Source organism: Lynx rufus, unplaced genomic scaffold (assembly GCF_022079265.1).
Source record: "Lynx rufus isolate CCGP_SWC_20201006 ecotype Redwood Valley unplaced genomic scaffold, mLynRuf1.p SCAF_1, whole genome shotgun sequence".
Taxonomy (NCBI): Eukaryota; Metazoa; Chordata; class Mammalia; order Carnivora; family Felidae; genus Lynx; species Lynx rufus.
The window spans coordinates 197,572,485-197,597,369 of record NW_025814823.1 but is presented as its reverse complement, the minus strand read 5'-3'; the positions used below and the strand labels follow the sequence as shown (position 1 = coordinate 197,597,369).

Here is a 24,885-nt window from a genome sequence, read left to right as displayed (position 1 = left end):
TGGCCAACAAGACACCCGTGGTCCCTGCCCTCATGCAGCTCACAGTCTAGTGTATGAGGTCACCTCCCAGTCCTCTTCCGCTCTGACCAGCCCCAGGGAGTCACACGATGAACACAGGTGTAATGACGCCATGAGGGGGCACACGCGTGGCCCTTCTGCGCTACGGGAAAGCAGCCCTCGCGGTCTCCCTACAGTTTCCAGAAAACAAATCACTCACCGATTCTCAGTATGCACACACAACCAACGTGCCAACGCGTCCCCCAGGGAACAGCAGATGTGCCCAAAATACACCGCCCCAGGAAAGCGCAGATCATAGCCTCTGTTCCCACCACAGGAAACACCCAAGTCACACATTCCTCTTCAGGGTACATCAAAAGCGTGTCAACCACCCACCTCTACAGCCCACGGAAACCCGTACACAGACAGCTCGGAGATGGGGGGAGAAAGAGGAGGAGCCTCTAAGGTGGGGAACAGGCGGCAGCCAGGGCGCCACTCTTCCTGACAGGAGGGAGGGAAAAATCCAGAAGACCTTTGCCCAAGTTGGACTGGTCCAAAAATGGATTTGACAGTGTCTGAACCCAACTCGGTAGCAAGTGACAGGAGCCATTCAGAAAAAGTTCCTATACTGAGTTGGAGATGGGAGCGTGTGGCTTCAGAGGTCTTTTAAATTTTTTTAAGTTTATTTATTTTTGACAGAGAGAGAAAGAGAGCGTAAGCTGGGAAGGGGCAGAGAGAGAAGGAGACACAGAATCCGAAGCAGGCTCCAGACTCCGAGCTGTCAGCACAGAGCCTGACCCGGGGCTTGAACTCACGAACCCTGAGATCATCACCTGGGCCGAAGTCAGACGCTCAACCCACTGAGCCACCCAGGTGCCCCCCAGAGATCTTTTAATATTAATCATTGCTTGTATTTACCACGCCCGAGTTACATGCAAGCTGTGTACTAAGCACTTCTATATAATTTAAGTGATATAATACTCACCGATGACCTGAATTATTCCCACTCTAGAGATGAGCAAACTGAGACAGGTGTCACGCCCTTAACTTGTTCAAGGTCACACAGCCGGCAGGCAGCAGGGCTAGAATAGAAACTCAGCCTTCCTGACTCCAGCGTCCACACCCTTAACCTCTGTGCCTCAATGCAAGGATCCTACATCTCTGTGGCCTTACCCCAGGAAACGGGATCAGGGCTGCAGGCCCTGATTCAACCCCAAAATCAAATTCAAGGATCCTGTTGTAAAGTGCCAGATACTCTTCTATACAGGCCCCACCCTAAGCTTTCAGGCAACTGCTTTCTACCCATGAAATGCCTGGATCCATAGTCGGGGCTCCTCCTCGGTATTTAGGAAATACCTGTGAACACGCCCCGGGTACTCTGGGCCCTAATGAGGCCGTGGGGAGCAGACGTGTGACAGCTCCTGCCATCGGTTATTTTCCTGGGCCCGGGGCGGGTGCAAGCTCATTTCTGAACCGGTTGATTCCCTGCTCGATGTTACACCATTCACCCAGAAGCTCCACTGTTTTTATTACACTTCCAGCCAGTGATTCACAGTTGTACTGTCTCCAAGTCAGTTTCGTCGCTCTTTTCATTATGCCCCAGGATAGCATAGGTGCTCCTGCCTTTTAAAGACTATTTTAAAGATGACTCAATTAGAATGTAGGAACGTTGTTATCTACAAGGTCAGGCAACCCTCAGGGGAGGAAGGCAAATTGTGCAGGTACCGCATCAGTAAGGAGAACATAACTTCGGTCGGGGTGTTTGGGAGAGGGCAATCACGCCATCATCTGCTTTTGAAAGAGACTCATCTAATGACAGACAACGCGGTCTAGTTTAAAAGTCGAGACCAGTTCAGGGAGAGAAGGGGGGTGGAGGGGGGGGGAGGGAGAAGGAAGCACAGAAAAGGACACACAGAGCCAGACCCAGCTTTTAATTGGAGGGAATCTTGCAGATCATTTTGTCCAAGCCCCTCATTGATTGCAGAGGGAGGATTTGTCCAAGATGGTAGAACCAGGTAAGAACAGGGAGGGAATTGGAACCCAGGCCACCCACGCACTATCTATGAGAGAGAAGCAACTAAGATTTAAAAAAAAAAAAAAAAAAAAAGGATGGCCAGAGGGAGGGAAGGAAAGCTGATGGAGGAATTGGATGCTCAGCTTGTTTCCTGCTCAGTTCAACTCGCTGTCTCCTTTAAACTTGCCAGGAGGCCGGCCACCCCTCCCCTCCCGAGGTGCTGTTGTGCTCCAACACTTTTAAATTATCTTTGTCACATTTGGGGAGAGCTTCACGTGCAAACTTCATCGCGGAATTAAGTTGTATTTCCCCATCGCGCTTAAAGATTTGCTATGCATGTGAAAGACGACTTCATTTTTCAGAACCTTCAATTTTCATCTCGAAGGCATTGACCAGCTGATTTTCCGTCTTAAAAAATTACTCTGACAGCCTTTTGCCAGCTGACTTTTTTTGCCCTTGTTCTTGGAAAAATTAAGATTATTCAGTCTCGCGGTGCCTAAAACATTGTGACTTAAAAAAAAAATAGTATTTATTTCATTGCTCAGAAGATTTTGTTTCCAGATCAAATTCAGGATGGGTGAATGTGTGTGTGTCATTGGCTCCTGTTGCAAACTGCTTTTAAGTACAACTTTAAAACTCTTCAAGGGTGAAAAGGAATAATTTAAGTCTGAGGCGGTATTCCTGAACTAATTGGTACGTGTTATTTTTATATAAATAAGATTCAACTAGATTTAATTTCTTTCCGGCCCCCCTCCCCCACCCCATCCTCATTGCCTGGTGTCCGTTTGTGGATCTATAAAGCTGTAATGTCCAATAATGGTGCCGCTAGCCACATGTGGCTATTTAAATGTAAATTTGTATTAATTAAAAAGAAATAAAATTAAAAATTCAATACCTCCGTCATGGTAGCCACATTTCAAGTGCCCAACAGCCACATATGGCTAGTAGTTATTAACATTGGACGATGTAAATGCAGAACAGTTCCATACTCAGAAATCTACTGGACAACACTGCTTACGGACTAGGAAGGGAGAATGCCTCTCCTAGGTGCCCTTTATTGGCCAAATAACATTAAACAGAAGCCAGAGATTCCCTACGCGCATTTGAGAAACAAATCACATGATCCATATGTCTAAACCGGTAACTTCATGCATTATTCCACCAGTGAGCAGAGTTAATGTCCTTTGAGGTTCATGGTCGCTGTAAAATGTTGCTCCCAGGGATAGGCAGTTCAAAAATTCAGGTAAAAGTCAATTTGGAATTCAAGGGACATTTGCCCATAAGACAAATGTTATAAGTCACATGACTGATTTTGTAGTACTTTCTGAGATGAAAATTAGTGGAAATGATACCCAGCAGAAAATCAACAATAAAATTTTAATGTGTTTTTTTTTTTTTGGAGGGGTGTAGATTGGTGGGAAGAAATGACCCCTCCATACACACCTACATGCACAGAATCAGGTTAGATTACCTTGTGGATGTAATCACCCGAGGATGCTTTCCGGGCAGGAGCAGATATGGCATATGTCAGCATAGCCTCCTTGACCCCTAGAGTTTCTGTTGGCACTATCTAGATAAGGAAAGATCTTCACACATCTCGAAGATCAAATCTTGCTACACCGCTGCCCTTTTATAATCACAGTTTATTTACATCAGCAATCTGGAAGAACTCACACCCGTGATGCCTGCATTTCTATTTATGGGATTATTTACAAACATCAGACATTTGTAGGTTTCCAGCCTGTCAGCCTCACCAAAGCGGCACCCTCATCCTGAGGGAAGCAGCAGGGTTAGGGCGGGGGGAGCCCATCAGTAACTCTGCCCCCCCCCCAGAAAACCCATTTTCTCAATCCGTCCCCTCACTCTGATTTTACGCCTTTTTATCTGAGTGGTTCAAAGACTGAGTTTTGACTGAGGACCATGATCACAAATAAATTTCCCTAGAAAATCAAATCGGGGAAAATCTAATTGATCTTGGAAGTTGGTTCTTGAGCAGGAAGGCAGGTTAAATTAGAAGAGGTAGATGAAAATCAGTTCAGAGCATCTGGAGGGACTTTGGGATACTTTTGAGACCTCTCATCCCTATTGGTGATGATTATCCTGTTGGTACTTACTTGATTTTCAGACTCATAGATGTGTTTCCCTCGACAATGGTGGATCACTTCAGTGCTCAAGTAAATAGAATCTACGTGGCTTTTTTCCCCCACAGATTGGTGGGAGAGGGGAGAGTGGGATATTTTCCAGGGATGGTGAACAAGAATCAGAGAAAGAAGAAAAGGAAACAGGATGAATGCATATGGACATTCTGGGGGTGGGAAAGGATTGCTCTGAGCTGTGGGGAGGATGTGATGATCATGGTACCGGTGAACATTTGTGGAGCACTTCATGTGCTTTTTGAAATGCTTTACATGTATTAACCGGTTTAATGAGTTAATTAATGATTTAGTTAACTAACTCACTTAACTTTTGTCTTAAGTTTAAGACGGGAAACAAGTTGGATAAGGAGCATGAACTCGAGAAAAAGATTGGGAAAAGGATATTCTCCTGCCTCAGATGGCAAACTTGTCCGAGGCAACACTTTCAGGGCTCAGCAACCAGCTTTTTGCCCTAAGGTGCACCGGGACTTCAGGGTACCTGTAAGTGAACGATAATTTGAAGTCCCACTTTCCTGTTTCTTATCTTCAAAAGGAGGAAGCAGATGAGATCAGTTACAAAGATCATCTTTGAGAATCTGGAGAAAGCTGTGGGATAATGTACCTAACACCAAATTTTATATTTAATTAGAAATACTAGACCCCAGGTGCCTCCGTCAGGATATGCTGCAGTAACAAGGCAATGACAACAAAATTCCTCCTTGCTCACAATAGATGTTCATCCTGGGTTAGCCTTGGCACTCTGCTCCATGACTCCCCAGTCAGGAACCCAAGCTGATGCATCCTGCACACCATCTGGGGTTTCACTGGTTGCTGGGCTATGGAAAAGGCACCAACTGGCTCATAGGGCTTCCAGTTGAAAGTGACACACACACTTCCCGTTCACATTTCATTGCCAAGCAAGACAGCACGGGCCACCCTTCATGTGCCTAGAATAAAAGATTCAAATTTCAGCCAACAGCCATTAACAACTACGGCCCTAGGTCAGGAAGCCCTGAATCAAGTGATCTCTAAGTCCCTTTTCAGTGCAAGGTTTGCGTGACTTAAAATACGCTTGTTCAAATTGTAGGCAATAAATCGATATGTCTCAATGATAGACATCAATTCCCCTCCAATCAGGTGGTCATCTTCATAGCCAGGACAAGAGTGAGCCTCCTCCTAATAGGATATGAGCAAAAAGAGTTTAGACTGTTGCTTCAAGTTTGAGAATTGAGGAATTCTCTCCCAGTCCCCCTAGGGGCTTTCTACAAGAGAGATTTGACTCCTCATTGGCAAAGCTATGTCAACAGCGTATACGTAATGAGTGGACCAGAGAGCTGTCAATATCCCTTCCAAGCCTGAATGAAGCAGGTGCTTAGAATAAACAAACAAAGTTATTCTAATCAGATGACCAGATTTTAGAATGGTTAAGCAAAGTATATCTCAGGGACGGGAGATCTAGAAAAGTGGCCATGAGAACGTCTGAGCAAGAGAACAATAGACCCAGAGGCTAGCAGAGCTCTGCAGTATTGTTAAATGCCCAGCCTCCAGGGACTTCAGCCCCTTCGTCCTCTCTGCCAGATCCTTTTTCTTCATTAGATACTTCTGATGTTTTCTCAATGTTACGGAAACTGCTCTCAAAGGCAGCCTTAAGAGGCGTCCCCTCATCAACCTCCTTCCAAACTACAGTGCCTCCCCTTTATGCCTCTTTGTTACACAAAGTCTGTGCTACCACTGGCTACCCTCATTTTACAGATGTCAAAACAAGAGGCCCAGTGAGAGGGTGTCACTTGCTTAACTCAAAGGCCGATTGGAGGCAGGGTCAGTCACCCATTTCTTTGAGACCCGTGTCAATTGCAGGACCCAAATTCTCTTTGAGAAGTTCGGGGCCTGGTTTTGATCCAGAAATCACCAAGGAAATGGGATTTCTTGAAGTACTCTACTTCTTTTTTTACTTTTTTTTTTTCCCACGAATTTGGCCACTATTATTGCGAGGAAAGGTTATGCTCACTCTTAAGTCTCTGCCTGCTTAAGGAGATTTATGAACTCACGTCTCAATGCCACTCACCTTCTCATGATGCCCGAGCTTGGCAGGTGCAGCCCTGATGATGTATTGAAGGTACTCAGCTAATTACTTCCCTTTCTGCTTTTTCTCCCAGTTAGGATTAGGACAGTGTCTTCTAGCAGAGTTTTTAAAGAGCAAGGGCCTTCTGGATGGTGATCTCTTTGTTTCTTTCTACAGTTCCTTATCAGCAGAATCCTTACAATCCCCGAGGCAGCTCCAATGTCATCCAGTGCTACCGATGTGGAGACACCTGCAAAGGGGAAGTGGTTCGTGTCCACAATAACCACTTCCACATCAGATGCTTCACCTGTCAAGGTAGGAGACCCAGACTCCCAACCCCCTTGTCAGATTGCAGGCCCTGGTGTCACCCCCCAGGACATGCCACAGGGGCGGGCAGAGCGAACACAGGCTGCTGAGATACCTATACGGGCCCAAAGAAACTTTCTTTGCACCTGTTATGAGAACTCTCCCATAGGCAGCGTGGAGTGAAGAGGGGACAGAAGAGTCGGGATGTTGGGGAGAGAGGCAAGCTGGTGACCTCAGAGTGGTAGCGCTGACCCGGAAGGAAAAAGGCAATCCCGCAAGCTTAACTTACAGATCTGGAAAGAAATCCTGTCTTGTGCCTATAAATCAATCTGAGAGTGAATGAAAGAGTAAGCAGTCCTGGCTGAAAGTCAGCATGGTGCTGAGTCAAGCACCTGTTCTGTAACAATGTGGCAATCCTCAAAGGTTAAGTTTAACAGAGGAGAAGGTCCATTATGACTTCACTAAGGTCTGTAGTTTGGGGGCAGATGGATGTTGGGTTACCTCTGAACCCTTAGGAGCCATCAGTTCCTAAAGAAGCAGGATAACCAGCAGGAGGAAGGAAGAGAAACTCTGCTGACAGAGCCCAGAGACGCATCTGGCCCAAGCAGGGCAACACTCCCTTCCCCATCGTCCCTGACAGATGCCTCCCCAACAGATGCCTCCCCAGCCTCCACTTCTTGAACGCCTCATCCAGGCTTCCTGTTCCACAGCGCAGCCAATCTGAGGTTGGACGGCCCTGTGGGTTATAAAATGTTTGGCCCCAAAGAGTTAACGTGGCACCTGTTGGTTCTAGATCCGCCCTTATGAAGTCCGATGAGCACTTCGTGTTTGCCTTACAACCGTGACTGCTATTCACATGCTTGTAGCAGCTAGGGCTCCCCGTGCCTGATTATAGATCCTTAAATTGATCCTATGGACCCTTAAATTCCAACTTGTATCATCATCGTGGAGTCTTCCTCCTTGGTCCATTCCGGTTTGTCAGTATCATTCTGAAAACATAGCGCCCAGGACGGACCACGGCTCTCAAGGTCCGCCAGCTACAGCAAGGGCAACATTTCTGTGAATTGGACTGACGTCGAATTGACCTCCTGAGGAGCCACTTCACACCATTGACATAGACTGAATTTGAGGCCAAACGAAACCTCGGATCTTTTCTTTTTAGTAACTGCTTCCAACCTCAGTCTCGTGTGTCTGAGATTGACTTCCCCTGCCATCGAGAAAAACTCTGGATCTCTTCCTCAGGATCTAACTACACACCACACTGAGCAAATAAACTCAGCGAATAAACATACTCACATGCCCTAATTTTTTGTACGGAAGCATACATGGAGTATATTTTAATTGACATGGTTTAAATTCTATAGTGTGAGTTGGCAAGTCCCTTTAGTGCAAGCTGACCTGCAAAAGTGTCTTGGTGAGTGACCGTTGTTACATCCCCTAGAAACCGAGGCAGGACAGAGGGTGCAGACAATAAAATTGTTCTCGGGAGGTTTGAGCTAGCACGGTGCAGTTGTATTCTTAAGCAAGTATATTAGTTACCTTTTGCTTACACCAAAATTTACCAGTGTAAAATAATTTTTTATTTAGCTTGTGATTCGCTGGGTTGGCGGGGCCGTTCTTCCAGTCTGCGCTGGCCCTCCGTATCTCCGCTCGCCTCATGATATCGGTGGGTCAGCTGGCAGTGGTTGACAGGCTGTTGAGCTGGGTGCCTGCATATGGCTTCTCGTCCTCCAGCAGCCTGGCCTGGACTCCTCTACATGGTGGTCTCAGAGTTCCAAGGACAGGAGAGCAAGCTTCAATAAGCGAGACCCGTTTGAGCCTCGGCATGCGTCCTGCTTGCTAATGTCCCATTGGCCAAAACGAGTCAAATGGCCAACCCAGATTCAAGATTGTAGGGAGATAAGCTTTGCCTTTTGTGGGAGGATTTGCAGATGTCAAGAGCATGAAGGCAGAGAAAGGAAGAATTTGGCCATTTTGACAATCCACCACAGGGCGGTTATGGAATCTCCTTTCATGGAGATTTTAAAGAAAAAAATAGATTTACTTTTCTGACTGTTTTCCATGTCAGCTTGCTTAGAAGTGAAACAAATGAGAGGATTTTTGTTTCCAGCAGTAACCAGTTATAGAGACTAGTTACCCTAAATAGCCTCATTTGAAAAAGTTAAAATCTCTATGAATTTTTCTTACAACTCTTTTACCGTGCCCTACTGTGCTGACATGAAAGGAAAGAACCTGCAGAGGTGAAAAACAAAAATAAAAGCAGAAGTCCTGGTGTGACTTCCAAAGCCATATTTAGTCCCCTAAACCTTGGAGACCTTGAGCTCTTGCCTTGATGGCTATACGGATCATGGACAGGTAGAGGTTAGAGCTGGTCTGAGTAGAAATGTAATAGGAGACCTCTGAGTAAAGCTGAGATTTTCCCCTATGAAAATCTTACTCTCATTGTATGGATGGATGAGAAATAAAGTGGAGAAGGAGACAGCAACAAAACTTGTCTGTACCAACTTTGGCACTGGGTAGAGAATAAAGCTTTTATCAAAATGTCTGTCCACAACCCACCTTTAACATGGATTCATGTTCTATATTCATGCTATATATTTGGCATAAATTTTTAAAAAGTATAACGTCATTTAAATTCTTTTTTAATTTTTTTAATGTTTGTTTTTGAGAGAGAGAGAGAGAGAGAGAGAGAGAGACAAGCATGGGAAGGGCAGAGAGAAAGAGAGACAGAGAGAGGAAGACACAGAATCTGAAACTGGCTCCAGGCTCCGAGCTGTCAGCACAGAGCCTGATGCGGGGCTTGAACTCGGGAACAGCAAGATCATGACCTGAGCTGAAGTCAAAGGCCTAACCGACTGAGCCACCCAGGCACTCCCAGAATTTAAAAGAAAGTGATCCTACATTTGGTAAATGGCAGAAGCAAATGATAGTCCTCTTTGGAGGAACTCAGCTTTACTCCAGACCTCAAAAAACTCCCTCAGATAACATTATTAGCAAAATGAGTAACTCATTCCAATCATAATGGCATAACTACCAGCAAAAGCAACGTAAAGAAGAATCAGGACCTTAAAGACTTCATAAATTGGTATTTTCTGACATTATGTAATGACTAGATTCAATACATTTAAGTAGGGGAGAAGGGCCATAAAAAATGAGCAAGAAACAACATATTGTTACCAATAGCACAACAGATTTAAAAAAAGACACATGGGGTGCCTGGGTGGCACAGTCGGTTAAGCGTCCGACTTCAGCCAGGTCACCATCTCGCGGTCCGTGAGTTCGAGCCCCGCATCAGGCTCTGGGCTGATGGCTCAGAGCCTGGAGCCTGTTTCCGATTCTGTGTCTCCCTCTCTCTCTGCCCCTCCCCCGTTCATGCTCTGTCTCTCTCTGTCCCCAAAAAAATAAATAAACGTTGAAAAATAAATAAATAAATAAATAAATAAAAAAAGACACAAAACTTCAAAATAAAAATATGTAATATTTGAAATTAGAAAGTCAATGTATGGATTATATAGCAGATTAGGTGTTGCTGGAGAGAATTTAATAAGCTGTAAGATTTAGCCAAGAAAAAGGTATATCCATATAGCCCAGAAATATAAGAAGGTAGTAAAAGTAAAAGAGAAGTTCATACACGGAGAAAATAGTGAAGAGGTTTGACATACATCCAATCAGAGCTCTAGAGGTATGTAACAGAACACATGAGTGGGAAGACAGTATTTGGAGACATGACAGCTCTGAAGTTTCCAGAACTGTTCAAAGATACAAATCCTTGGATCCAGAAACTTAAGAAATCCCGCTAGAAAAATAGAAAATACTTACATCATCAGAATGAACTGCAGATTACCAAAGACAGAAGACGATCTTAAAAACATCCAAGAGAAGAAATAGATCATCTGCACATGAATGGTAAGCAGACTGACAGCTGGCGTGTTAGCAACAAGGAAACCAGAGAACAGTGAAATAATACCTGTCTGTACTGAAAGAAATAACTATAAATGTAGAATTAGGTATTCAGCCAAAGTATCTTTCAAGAACAAAGGCAAACCCATGACCAACGTCATACTTAATGGTGAAAGACTGCTTGCCTGCCTGTAAAATCAAAAGTAGGAACAGGATGTTTGCTCTCACTACTCCCATTCAGCATTGTACTGTAGGTTCATATTGGGTCAGTTATACAAGAAAGTGAAATGAAAGACATCCAGATTGAAAAAGAAAAGGTAAGATTATTTCTCTACGCACGTGGCATGATCTTAATATATGCACTAAAAAACCATTGGAAATAAATAAGTTCAGCAAGGTTGCAGGGTGAAAGATCAGTATACCAAAATCAATTCTTTGTCTATACACTTGCAATGGACAGTCTGAAAATGAAATTGAGAAAGCAATGCCAGTGACAATCGTATCAAAAATAAAATATGTAGGAATAAATTTAACAAAAGTACAAAATTCATACTCTGACAGTTACAAAATATTTAAAAAGATCTAAATAAATGAAATCTCGTGTTCATGGGTCTGAGGTCTTAATATTGTTAAGATGGCAGTGTTCTTCAGATTGATCTATAGATTTGATGCTATCTTAGCTTACTTAGTATTTATCCCCAACAAAATACCATAGATTGAGTGGCTTAACCAACACAAGTTTGTTGTCTCACTGTTCCAGAGGCTGGAAGTCCAATATCAAGGTGCCAACATGTTGGGTTGTGGTCAGAGCTCCCTTCTTGGACTGCAGACAGCCATCTTCTTACTGTGTCCTCACATGTCGGAAAAAGAGAAGGAAAGCTTGCTGGTGTCTCTTCTAATAACAACACTAATCTCATAATGAGGGTCCCACCCTCATGATCTCACCTAAACCTAATTATCTCATCAATACCCGCTACCCACTGGGAGTTAGGGCTTCAAAAGATAAATTTGGGGGAGGACACTATTCAATTCATAACAAATGCAGTCCCCATAGAAATCCCAGCTGGCTTCTTTAAAGAAATTGACAAGCTGATTGTAAAATTAATATGGAACCGTAGGGGATGTAGAATAGCCAAAGCAAGCCTAAAAAAGAACAAAGCTGGACGACTCAAACTTCCCACTTGTAAAACTTACTACAAAGCAACAAAAAACAAGACATTGTGGTATTAGCACATGGATAGACATATAGATCAATAGAACTGAGAGAGCAGAAATAAGCCATGAGATTTAAGGTCAACTGATTTTCAACAAGGCTATCAGGACAATTCTATAGGGAAAGAACAGTCTGCAACAAATGATGGTAGGAAAACTAGATACACATATGCAAAAAAAAAAAAAATGAAGATAGACCCCCCCCTCCTCACACCATACACAAAAATTAGCCCAAAATAAGTCAAAAACCTATAGGTAAGAGCTAAGACTATAAAACCCTTGGGAGAAAATATAAGAGTAAGTCTTTGCAACCCTGAGTTAGGCAAAGACTTCTTGGCTGTGATGATGCGTTCGATGTCATCAAAACGGATGAGTTAGAGGTCATTAAGATTAAACACTTTTGTGCTTCAAAATATACCATCAACCATGTAAAAAGTCAGCCCGCTAAATGGGAGAGGAAATTTGTGAATCTTACATCTGGTAAAGGACTTGTATCTAAACTATATAAGGGATTCTTACAACTTACTAAGAAAAAGACAAATAATCTAAGTTCAGGATGGGCGAAGGATCCGAATACAGGTTTCTCCAAAGAAGTTCTATAAACGTCCAATAAACTCATGGGAAAATGCTCAATGTCATTAGTCATCTGAGAAATGCACATCAAAGCACAAGGAGACACACATTACACCCACTAGGATGGCCATATTCAAAAAGACAGATAATACAAGCGTTGACAAGAATGCGGAGAAATCAGAACCCTCATCCATTGCTGGCGGGAATGCAAAATGTGTAGCTGCTGTGGAAAAGTCTTGCGGTTTCTCTAGGGGTTTAATGTAGAGTTACCATATGACTTAACAAGGTCAAATTCAGAAGATATGTGCTAAAGAGAAATATATGCCCACACAAAGACTTGTGCATGAAAGTTCATAGCAGTGTTATTCACAAAGTCAAAAATTGGAAACAATTCAAATATCCAGCAACCAATGAATGGGTAAATAAAATGTAGTGCAATATCATTCAGCAATACGAAGGAATGAAATACTGATACATACTCCTACGTGGATGAACCTTGAAAACACAGATGGCCCAGAAACATGTAATCAGATTCTTGGGGCACCTGGGTGACTCAGTCAGTCAAGCGTCTGACCCTTGATTTCAGCTCAGGTCATAACCTCACGGTTCATGAGTTCGAGCCCTGCATCGGACTCTGCGCTGACAGGGAGGAGCCTGCTCCGGATTTTCTCTCTCCCCTCCCTCTCTGCCCCTCCCCCTGTCACTCATTCTCTCTCTCTCAAAATAAATACATAAAATTTTTTAAAAAAAGCATAAGATTCCCAGTTTGGTTAATAATCAGGGAGAGGAAATTTAAAATCACAATAAGATGTCATTTTGTAGCTACCATGTTGACTGCCCATTATCAGCTTTCAGTGACGATATCCATCAGTGGAAACTGCTGGTGGGAATGTAAATGGGATAAACTCTTTGGAAAACAGTAAGGCATCACCTTGCAAATACAGGAGTTTTCAAAGCAACATTTCAAAACAAAACAAAACTGCAAGGAGCTCAAATGTCCTTCAACAGTAAAGTAGATCAATTATGATGTGGACAAAGGGATACAGCACAGCAGTGAGAATGAAAACTGCAGTTACGTGCATGGATGTGGATGAATCTCAAAAACATAATCCTCCAAGTATGACGCAAGCACAGAAGAATAAATGCCGTATGGTTCCATCAATATAAAGTTCCAAAAAGGCAGAACTAAACAACGCGTTATTTGTGGATACATCAGAGGTGGTAAAAGTGGAAAGAAAAGCAAGGGGAGGACAAACGCACAAATTAGGGACCACATGGGAAGCGGATGCTTCTAGGAGGTGCAAACAGTCTTCCAACGCACTGGTAGTGTTCTATTTCATAACATGGTAGCGGCTACCTTCTTCTTTATACCGTACGTTGGGGCGCCTGGGTGGCTCAGTCGGTTGAGCGTCCGACTTCGGCTCAGGTCATGACCTCACGGTCCGTGAGTTCGAGCCCTGCGTCGGGCTCTGTGCTGACAGCTCAGAGCCTGGAGCCTGCTTCGCATTCTGTGTCTCCCTCTCTCTCTGCCCCTCCCCCTCTCATGCTCTGTCTCTCTCTCTCTCTCTGTCAAAAATAAATAAACGCTAGCAAAATAATAATAATTAAAAAAATAAACTGTACGTGGATATTGACTGTCTTCTGTATGTATAATATATTTCGCAATTTAAATATTTAAATGTTAACTAGATCGCCCTCGGTGGCCCTGCTAATAACACTTTGGTTTTGAAATTCCGTAAAACTCAGTCCCATTTGAAAAGTTGAAAATCAGTGGAATCATATGACAGAATCCTGGGCTCTCGGATCTGGGGTGTGTTCTCAGTTACCGCATAGCCCCTTCATTTCACAAATGAAGCAACGGAGCCCAGAGAGGTGGGGTAACTTTTTCAAAGCCACACAGCCCCTGAGTGGTAGAACAGAAATACAGACGAAGGTCCAGTGACCCACAGAGCAGTACAAACGTGCTGTGACTGTATGCCAGGCCTCTTTCTAGGCATTATATTTATAGTGGACGTTCGTTCCGGATTTTCTCAAAGCAGTGCCAAGTTTTCATATCCTGTCCCACTGTCAAACCAAATGATCTGCTTTTTTTTTTTTTTAAATAGTAGACTTTTTGATTTTTTTGATTCACAGAATAACGACTGCCCCAGGTGTGTTCATTCCACATCAGTTCCATACTGCAGACCCTCTCCAAGGCCTTTCCTGTTATTTGAATGTTGGGCTCTGTTCAACCTCAGATGCATCTGTCGGTGCTGTCCAACTTGTCTTCCGTCCCCGCGTTCCCCACTGGATTTCCAGGAACCCCCCTGAGATCCTTATCAACCTTTGCGTCCTTTCTACCAAAAACTTCCTCCTTCAGCTCCTTGGGGGAAATAGAGGAACTGATTGTTCCAAGTTTTCTGATGGCCTCCTGGTTTTGTCCACTGGGAGAGGTGGCTGTGAGGGTGGAGCTGGCTGGGGAAACAAAGGAGAGAAAAGAAGGAAAAAACAGGAACTGATTCCCATGAGGTCCTAGGCCATGAACTAACTAATTCCACAGCCATGAAGTCAATTGATCCGCCACCTGCACACCCCAGAACGGCCTGTACTCTGGCCTCGCCTGCTCTCGAGGCATTGTTTGATGTGATGAATTTTCACCAAGCCCCGGTGGCAGGTGAACCCTCCCCCCACCAACGCCCACCACTCCCTCCAGCCTCTCTGCAGGCGTGGTCTCCAGAGGCTCTACCTCGCACTGAGTTTAAAATGTTTTGGCACCTGGCAAGCCCTTGAGGAAGTTCTCCTTCTAGACTCACAGCCTGTCAGTCAGTGTCAGAAGAAAAGCTCGGGTCCCTTTTTAATCCGGCTTCTTCATTTTGCATCCATGTGAACAGAGACCAAGTTCATGGTCACCCACAGAGTTAGTGGCGGTGACAAAACCAGAGCCCAGATGGCCCAGCTCCCAGACCGACTACATCTCCCACTGTGCTGCACTGTCGCCCTAATGCTGGGACATCTGGGGCTGTCCTCCTCCTCACTCATCCTGGCCCTGGAAGCCTGCAAGGTGAACAAACACTTGCGAAATAGTTCTGCCACGCGCCCGGAAGTCCCTCCTATCTTTAACCTGGCTGCTCTTGCAATGCAACTTCCCCTGTTAACGAGGAGGTCGTGTTTGCTGGGGTAGTATCACCCAGGCCAGGCCAGGTCCTCACGATTACAGGCTCAGAATTCCGTCTCCTTGGTTTCCACACCGCTGACCGTGCTTGAGAAAGCTCACTCGTGGTAACAAAGTCCACAGGAAACCTACGTATAAAATCAGAGTGCCTGTTTATTAATGGAAACAAGAGCTGCGATGCTCCGTTGTACTAGTTCTCATTCCCCTGACCAGCTGCGTCTCTCCCAAAGGCCAACTGCATAGAAAGCCAAACTCTCAGACGATCACTCTGAACACTCAGAGCAAGGGGGGTGGTCGTAGGGTGCGAATGGACTCCCTAATGGCCTTCCTTTGATTTCTGGCCAGCCCCTTCCTGGATGGCCACCCTTGCTTTATAGCTGGATCAATACACTCGGCAGTTCTGGTGGCCCTGAGAGCCATTCGATCTCCTGGAAGAGGCTTTGCCTCTTTCTGCTCTTCTCATTAGGTGTTGATTTCATAACTCAACCCTCAGAGGGAAATCTCATTTCCCATGTTTCTAAGTCCCTCGGGGGAAGGGAGTCCCACATGGGTTGAGTCGTTCGAGCACCTATAATTAAATCCACCTGCTCTATCTATTATCGGTCCTACACATCTTCATATTGTCCGCAAGGAAATCCCACAAGACCTTATGAAATCATATTGCCTGTCTATTCAAAAGCTATCAGTGCAACTGGTCACTTTTGCAAATAGGTGATGGGACATCATTATAACCTTCTCTCGTCTTTTGTATATGGTGGAGAGTTTCAAAATAATTTTTTTAATGTTTTTAAAAAACTATCCGTGGCTTCTCAATATCCCACAAAGGCTAAACTTCTTAAGCTAGACTCAGGCCCTCTTCCAACCGTCAACATTTTCCTTTATTACTATTCTCCGTTCCCTAAAAACACTACCCCAACCCCCGCCCCACCACCACACGAATATCACTTGCAACTTCTACTTATGTGCTGTGGCTCATCCTGCCTTCAGAGTTCAGCCCAGCTGCCGCCTCCTCCAAGAAGCCTACCATGATCCCTCCCCAATGACATTGCTCCCTTTTCCTCCCCACTAACAGCACTTGCTGCCTGCACCAGCCCATGGCCTATCGCCCGTGACGTGTGTTCCATAAGGTCGTCTTTTGGCATACATTAGTAGCTCATTAGTACAGTTCGGGGATCGTGTTTTATCATTCCTGCCCGGGGAACAGACCAACTCGTTATGTGTGTGGTGAGAGCAGGTTATAAACTTCAAATCATCCGTCCCATTGCCATTCTAAGTTGTCTTCACCTAGCACAGACTCCAGCCCGTAGAAAGCGCCCAGAGGAACTTTAACTGAATGATTCTTCTCAAATTCATAATACCACCGGTATGGCATTGCGTGAGCCACGGCAGCCCTAAACTTTCATCCATGTATTGAGAGGGCTGTCCATCAGTGGTCTCAGTCAGGGCGCATCAGAAGCAGCTGGAGAGTATGCTAACACTCAAACTCCTGGACCTTAGCCCCAGCGAGCCCGATTCAGGCCCAGGCGTCTGCACCTAAAGGAGCCGGCCGGGCTCCCGATTCTGACGCAAGTGGTCTTTGGGATATACTTTCAGAAACGCTAGCCCCGTGAGGTCCAATCTGCCACCATTTTCTGGCCACATGACCACGTCAGACACCAGCCTTGTCCCCAGTGAGAACCTCATGCTTGCAGACCTTCCTGGACTCAGCCTGCCCTTGTCTCTCTGTTTGTTGCCCCCAGTGTGTGGCTGCGGCCTGGCCCAGTCGGGCTTCTTCTTCAAGAACCAAGAGTACATCTGCACTCAGGACTACCAGCAACTCTACGGCACCCGCTGCGACAGCTGCCGGGACTTCATCACCGGGGAGGTCATCTCTGCCCTGGGCCGCACCTACCACCCCAAGTGCTTCGTGTGCAGCTTGTGCAGGTGAGCAGGTGGCCGGCAGAGGGCGGGACCCTCTGCCCGAGCGCCCTGGCAGTTCTGGGGCTCCCAGGGCTGTATGCCGAACACTAGGATTTTTAAGATCTCACGGGTGGAACGATCTGACAGGCCAGTGGTTTGCAAACCCTTTTTTTTTTTTTTTTTAGTTTTTTTTTAATGCTTATTTATTTTTGAGACAGAGAGAGACAGAGCATGAGCAGGGGAGGGGCAGAGAGAGAGGGACACACAGAATCTGAAGCAGGCTCCGGGCTCCGAGCTGTCAGCACAGAGCCCGATGCGGGGCTCGAACTCACGGACCGTGAGATCATGACCTGAGCCGAAGTCGGACACTCAACCGACTGAGCCACCCAGGTGCCCCTAGTTTGCAAACCTTTTAGCAGCTGAATCCAATCTGTCAAATATGATCTAATACAAAACACTAGTTTGTCCGGCGGTCAAGACAAGAGTAAGGATCCAGGCCTCCACACTCAGCCTCCCACTTCCCATCAGAAGTCCTCAAAGGAGCCGCTGACTACCCTGGCCTCTCACAACCCATTTTGGGAACCAGGCACCTGGGCCAGCTCCCACACCTTCAGCCACATGTGGTTCAGAGATACCCGTTTGTAGCCTTCCTCTGTGACCCTGGAAAGTGATCCGACCTCTGTGAGCCTCAGCTTCTTCATCAGTAAAATGGGCCTCAAAACCACCCCAACCTCAGTGGGTTTTCCTGAAGATATAAATGAGTTGGTGCTTGCAGAGACCACAGCTCAGGACATAATTGGGTCTCCTTTTGCTATCCTTGTCATCATCGTATAGTAAGCACCTAGCTTCTCAGGCTACCTGGTAGATGATGGAAACCTCGCCCCCCCCCCCATGCCCTGAATCCCCAGTCACTTGTTAACTTAGCAGATGTACATTAAGGGTCCATTGTATGCCAAGCACCACATTAAAGAGATGAGAAACCTAAAGGAAACCTCAGCCCTGCCCACAAATACATTAAAATTTAATGGACTGCTCTGATTAAGTCATAAGTAGAAACAGGATTTGGAAGAAATATATGCATTTTTTAATCAGGAAGGGAATTTATAGATTAATTATTCTCCCCATGAAATAACTACCTGTTGGTTAGAGTTCCCAGCTGAGACTAATGACACAGCGTATAAGCAAATAAAATCACCCAGCGGAATTCATTCATTCAGTCGTCCGTGTCTTAAAACCTGGGCTCTGGGGCCCAGACTCCCAGCCCCATTGGAGGTTAGCACAGTAGGGTCCACATGGTATAAAGTGAAGTTTCTGTCGGGCCCCATACGGATATAGTGCCTCGTCCTTTGCCACAAGTCAGTGCCTGGGCCAAGATGAGAACACAGCTCCCCCACGTCACCCCGGCGCTCCTTCCCTTGTCCCACGTTGCTCACGCAAGGGCGGTGGAGCTGTGCCCAGAGCCTGTGTCCCAGACTCTGTGCTCAAGCGCAGCTGAACAATGGGGTTAATGCTGCCAGGGACTCTGTGCACAGTTTATATTTGGTTAGGGAGGCAGGACGTGTACAAGCTGGAGACCTTTGAACCCTGGAACCCAAACGGCACAAACGCGGAGGAGAGGAAGAGGGCATCTGGGCGCTTCTCAACCTCCCGGGTAGTGAAAGGAAGAGATCTGGGTGAATGGAGGAGTTGGATGGCTTCTTCTTGACATAGGGGGATAGGTGAGGTTGGGGTGGAAAAAGTCCTTCCAGGAAGAAGGGACCACTCGAGGAGGAATTGTTAGCCAGTTCGTTTACAGATGAGAAGTGTAAGCTCAACTAAGTGTCATGATTTGCCCAGTGTTAAAGTCATGTAAATGGCCCCAGTGGGCCTCCAGTTCCGGTCCTGGCCCCAACTGAGCAGTTCAGTCAGCCTGGTGCTGTGAACAGCCCTTGAATTTACCTGGTATAACGTAAGGCAGGCTGTGTGCGGTACCGAGCTGTGAGCCCATGCGCTGTCAGCTCACCAATAGACGTGGAATCCCTCCAGAGGAGAGGTGTTGAATTTCTCTTTCATGTCCCTTGCAGGAAGCCTTTCCCCATTGGAGACAAGGTGACCTTCAGCGGGAAGGAATGCGTGTGTCAGACATGCTCCCAGTCCATGACCAGCAGTAGGCCCATCAAGATCCGCGGACCGAGCCGTGAGTCCTCCCCCGGGGCACCTCCCTGTCCCCCGGCCGTGAATCCTAGGGCTCCCTGTCCCGGCTCCGTCACCGGCTCCTGCGGTCCCGGAGGGAAGTGGGGGAGGTTTCCACCCTGGAGGACTCCTGAAGCATGACCCAGTTGGCACCCTGCCCGGACTCACAAGCTTCCTTAAGCAGAAATGCAGGGAAGGCAGGCTGCTGATGCTAAACCATGACAGCCTGTATCATGTTTGGCCACTTGGGTGGGGCTCTTCTGGGATGAGCTGGGCTCCTGATCTCCTCCCTCCTCTGGACCCACATTCCCCGGGGGTACCTTAACAGGGCTGATGAAGCTACCAGTGGTTCTCAATTTTCACAAACTCTACTAAAAAGTATACACAGATACGTCTTTAAGGGGAGAAATATGGGAGCGAACCACCAGGGCTGTGCTAGTGTCTCTTAGGGAGTGTCCAGGGGACCACTGCGTGACTAGTAAACATGCAGATTTTTAGGCCTGCTTCGGGCTTCTAAGAAGGGAACCCAGAAACCCGCAGCCTTAATAAGCTTCCTGGGCGAGGTGCTTGCTGCTCGTAAGACTGAGAACCACCGTTCGAGATGAGGAGCATCGGCCACACCAGAGCAAATGTTGTGTCTCGTCCCCAAACCATAGATCTGGGGGGAAACTGAGGTTCAAGAGTGTACCTTGGAACACTCATTCAAATGTGTGGAGCCTCCATCCCACCCAAGTATGTCTAGCGGTAAGATGTCTGAATCACGGTTCCCACACGCCCTTGTCAGGCTGCTGATGGCAGGTGCCCACACACACACACGGGCCTGGCCCCAGGGTCTACGGTAAGCCACGCTAGGCTCCGGCGTTCTTACGTTACATGACGCTCCCCCTGGCCTCCCCAGCAGAATCAATGAAAACCCATTAGCCTCCTGTGCGGCATCACCGTGTGGGTGCGGGCACCGACAGAGTCAGCATGGCGGGGCTGCGTCCCCCTGCGGGGGTGAGCACGAAACCACCGAGTCGGCAGGCCTCAGCCCCTAGGGGTTCCATGAGAGATTGCCCGGTGCCGTGTGCTGGGGAGAAAGACAATGGGAAGGCTCCCTCCCTCGCCCTTCCTTCCCCTAGACCTAATTGGATCTGCTCACAGACTATGCAGAGAGCACTTCCTTCAGCGTCCCCGGTGACGTTCATGAACAGTTCGCTGGTCTGAGCAGGTTTCCGTCTCAAGGTGGCTGAGCACACATGCTGCTGTCTTTTATAATTCCTTGAAAGCATCGTGAAGAATGACAGCAAGGCTGGGAGTGCTGGGGTGCAGGACCACGGCCCTGTGACGGATGCTGCAGAGGCGCCCAGAGACCAGCAGACCACGTGTCAGGCCGTAGAGAGAGGCAGGCTGGAGCCAGCGGCCTGCCAACCCTCTGTGAGAAGCACAACAGATACGCAGCCTTGCTGGGGCTCTGTTTCCCCAGCTTTATGGAAAGCAGATATATTAGTATCCAGGAGGCAGACTAACATACATCATAGTGTGTAAAATGCTCTCTAAATATAAAGTGAGGGATGCTGCCGACTTGGAGATTTAATCTGGAAAGCACGCCGGAGAGAGAATATGATCCCTGGGTGTGTTGTTTCTCGTGACTTGTGCTGCATTATGCATTTCTGCGTGCATCAGGGACCTCGAAGAGGTGGGAGACTTCCTTGGCTGCGTGTGGGAATCCTGTATGTGAGCGTGTCCTTGAGGAGAGGCTGCTAAATGTCTCCACCATAATTCTCCCAAGTCTAAAGGCAGAGGGGGGTGAAGAAGAGTGAATAATGGGAAGCAGGTGAGCACATGAGCATCTCCAGGGGGAGCACGCAGGATCCTGGCTGGTCTGGTTGCTCACGAAGTAAAGACATCAGTGTGTGGATCTACAGGGCATATGTTCCACAGAAGTGTTTTCTCCCCAAAGGTGGTCACTCTCCATGCCGCATGTAACCAGAGGGGATGTTGGAAGATCTGCTGAGTTCCCGAAGGATAGAGGAAACCAAAACCAGATTCAAGAGAGGGCTAAGATGAAGAGCCTATCATAGAAAAGGAAAAAGAATGAGGAAATACGTGGTGTATTTTCAATCTGCAGGAGTGTGACATTTATCCCTGGAAGGTGAATAAAGACATTCTGCAAAAGCAAGAATAATGTCTACTCAAAAGAGATCAAGAATACTCAGGAACTATCAAGATAAAAGAAGTATATTACTTTTTACAAGAGGAAGTTTTTCCTCATCACCTTCACTGAGAGGAATTGGCAGTAGTTGCAACATCACTATCACCATCACAACTGTCACCACCATCGCTGTCAACACCATCACCACCACCACCACCACCACCACCTTCACCACCAACACCATCACTACCGACACCACCATCACCACCACTGCCATCACCATCATCACTACCAACACCACAAATACCACCACCACCACCATCACCACCACCACCATCACTACCAACACCACCATCACCACCACTGCCATCACCACCACAACCGTCACCACCATGGCCATCACCACCACCACCACCACCACCACCAACACCAACACCAGTACCACCACCAACACCACCAGCACCAGCACCACCACCACCAACACCAGATCACCACCAACACCAACACCACCATCACCACCACTGCCATCACTACCACCACCAACACCACCACCACCACCACCACCATCACCACCACCACCAACGCCAACACCATCACCACCACCACCAACAATAACAACACCATCATCACCACCACCACCATCACTACCAACACCACCAATACCACCAACACCACTACCACCACCACTACCACCACCACCACCATCACCACCACCAACAACACCATTTCCACCACCACCACCAACACCAACACCGCCATCACCACCAACACCACCACCAACACCATCGCCACCACCAACAACACCATCGCCACCACCACCAACAACAATAGTACCACCACCAACACCGCCATCACCAGCACCAGCACCACCACCACCAATACCAGATCACCACCAACACCAACACCACCATCACCACCATCACCACCACTGCCATCACTACCAACACCACCATCACCAACACCACCATCACCACCACCACCACCACCACCATCACCACCACCAACACCATTGCCACCAACAACAACACCAACACCACCACCACCATCACCACCACCACCATCACTACCAACACCACCACTGCCATCACTACCACCACCACCATCACTACCACTGCCATCACTACCAACACCACCATCACCACCACCACCATCACCACCAACAACAATACCATCACCAACACCATCGCCACCACCACCAACACCAACAGCACCATCACCACCAACACCAATACCACCACCTCTACCACCACCACCACCATCACCACCACTACCAACACCACCACCACCAATACCACCACCACTATCACCACCGCCACCATCACCACCACCACTATCACTACCAGTACCACCACCACCACCAGCAATACCACCATCACCATCGTCACCACTGCTAAACCACAGATAACATCGATTGGCTGTTATTATTGTCAGGCAATGCACTAAGTTTTCTATACATAATATCTCATTTAATCATTATAGCTCTACAAGGAAGAGAAGAATAATTTTTTACAGATGAGAACACTGAGACCCACAGAGCGTAAAGAGCATAAATGACTTGCCCAAAGTCACACAAATAGTAGCTAATGAAACTGGAATGTGCCCAGGCGGTCTGGCCCTGGGGCCTATTGCCTTCACACCCTATACCAGAGACATGACTTGCTAGTTGGGAAGGGTCCTGTCTTCCTGGATTAGTGTCTACGACAAGGAAGGGACTCACAAAACCCACTCATTTTTGCTGATCTAAATGGAATGTATGACACAGTCAAGAAAAACTAAAAATGGCTGTCTGGAGTCTTTAGACACCTCCACAAACTAAAGGATTTGGAGGAACAGGTGGTGGCATCATCCTTTCTGCCAGCCGAAGGCTGTAATTTTGGAAAAGAGGGGAGCAGATGAGGAGTGGACAGCTGGCTGTGCAGCAACCAACTCAGGGCAGGGTGTAGTTTTCCTGACCCTGCTTATTATACGAGACTCATGGGCTCCTGGGTGGATGCCTGAGGTTCCACCAGCGGTCAAGGGTGAAAGGAGGAAGAAGAGAGAAAAAGCTCCCGATCAACCTGAGGCCAGTACAATGAAGGACCAGCAGGATCACACGGAAAGAAAATCCACATGGAGAAGGCATCTCAGAATCCCCAGGCGGAGTCAACAGGCCTTCCCTGCAAGAGGAACGTTCTTCTGGCCTCAGGTCAGAGACTGGATAGTGCCCGGAACGTGGGCTAGAAACACGAGAACGTGAAACAAGAATGACGGTGACCATTTATTGAGCACACGTGTTGCGTCCTCCCAGGCCTGATTATGGTGCATCCCCACACTAGTGTTGTAAGGAAGAGATTCAGGTAAAGAAGCAGGGGCTTAGCGGTCGCACAACTGGTAAGTGAGGGAGCTGGGATCCTGCCCTCGGCCAGCGTCTCACCATTCACTCTGTCCTCCCGGCCCAGCCTCTAACCACTACACCGTACCGAGTCCTGAATTTGAACTCAGGGTGCTAATTCTATCCCAGGTGTGCCATTGCAACTTACGGAGATAGGACTCATTGCTAGAATGTGGCCACGAGAGGATGCAGCTATTCAGACAAGACGTATCAGAGAGGTCGGGAATTGTGTGATTGGCCACAATAGACCTCGCTCCATGGAGTCCACAGGGGAATCTGATCAGTGGATGACCACATCCAGCAAGGAAAAGTGAAGCGAGAGGAGTGAAGGAGAGGAGGGAAACTGTAATTGTCTTGAAATATTTAAAGGAGGGGCACCTGGGTGGCTCAGTTGGTTAAGCGTCCAACTCTTGGTTTTGGCTCAGGTCATCATCTCACAGTTCATGAGTTTGAACCCGGCATCGGGCTCTGCAATGACGGTGTGGAGCCTGCCTGGGATTTTCTCTCTTCTCCTCTCTCTGCCCCTTCCCTGCTTGCTCTCCTTCCCTCTCTCTCTCAAAATAAATAAACTTTAAATAAATATATTTATATATTTAAATAAATAAGTAAATATTTATTTATTTATTTATTTATATGTTACATAAAAAATAAATATATATATAAATAAATGTATATATATATAAATAAATGTATATATATTTATATATATATTTTTTTAAAGGAAATGTCAGGTGGCAAAAGAGGTAGGTTATTCTTACTGCATAAAATAAGGGGCTTCACAAGGAGTCTAGTCTCAGTCTCCATAAAAAGAAGGCAGTCGTGACGAGAAATGACAAGTGTCGACGAGAGTATGGAGAAAAAGGGGCCCCTGTGCACTGTAGGTGAGAATGTGGACTGATGCAATCCCTGTGGAAAACAGAACAGAGGTTCCTCAAAAAATTAAAAATTGGGGCACCTGG

General features: G+C 46.8%; 1 protein-coding gene across 1 annotated transcript in view; it reads left to right on the top strand.

Moving 5' to 3' along the window:
* ABLIM3 (actin binding LIM protein family member 3) overlaps positions 1–24,885 on the top strand; it is a 110,492-nt gene that overhangs the window by 32,189 nt on the left and 53,418 nt on the right. The window contains exons 3-5 of the mRNA XM_047073697.1: positions 6,386–6,523; positions 17,090–17,273; positions 19,313–19,425. Coding sequence (XP_046929653.1) covers positions 6,386–6,523; positions 17,090–17,273; positions 19,313–19,425 — 435 coding nt within the window. The remainder of the gene's footprint in view (positions 1–6,385; positions 6,524–17,089; positions 17,274–19,312; positions 19,426–24,885) is intronic.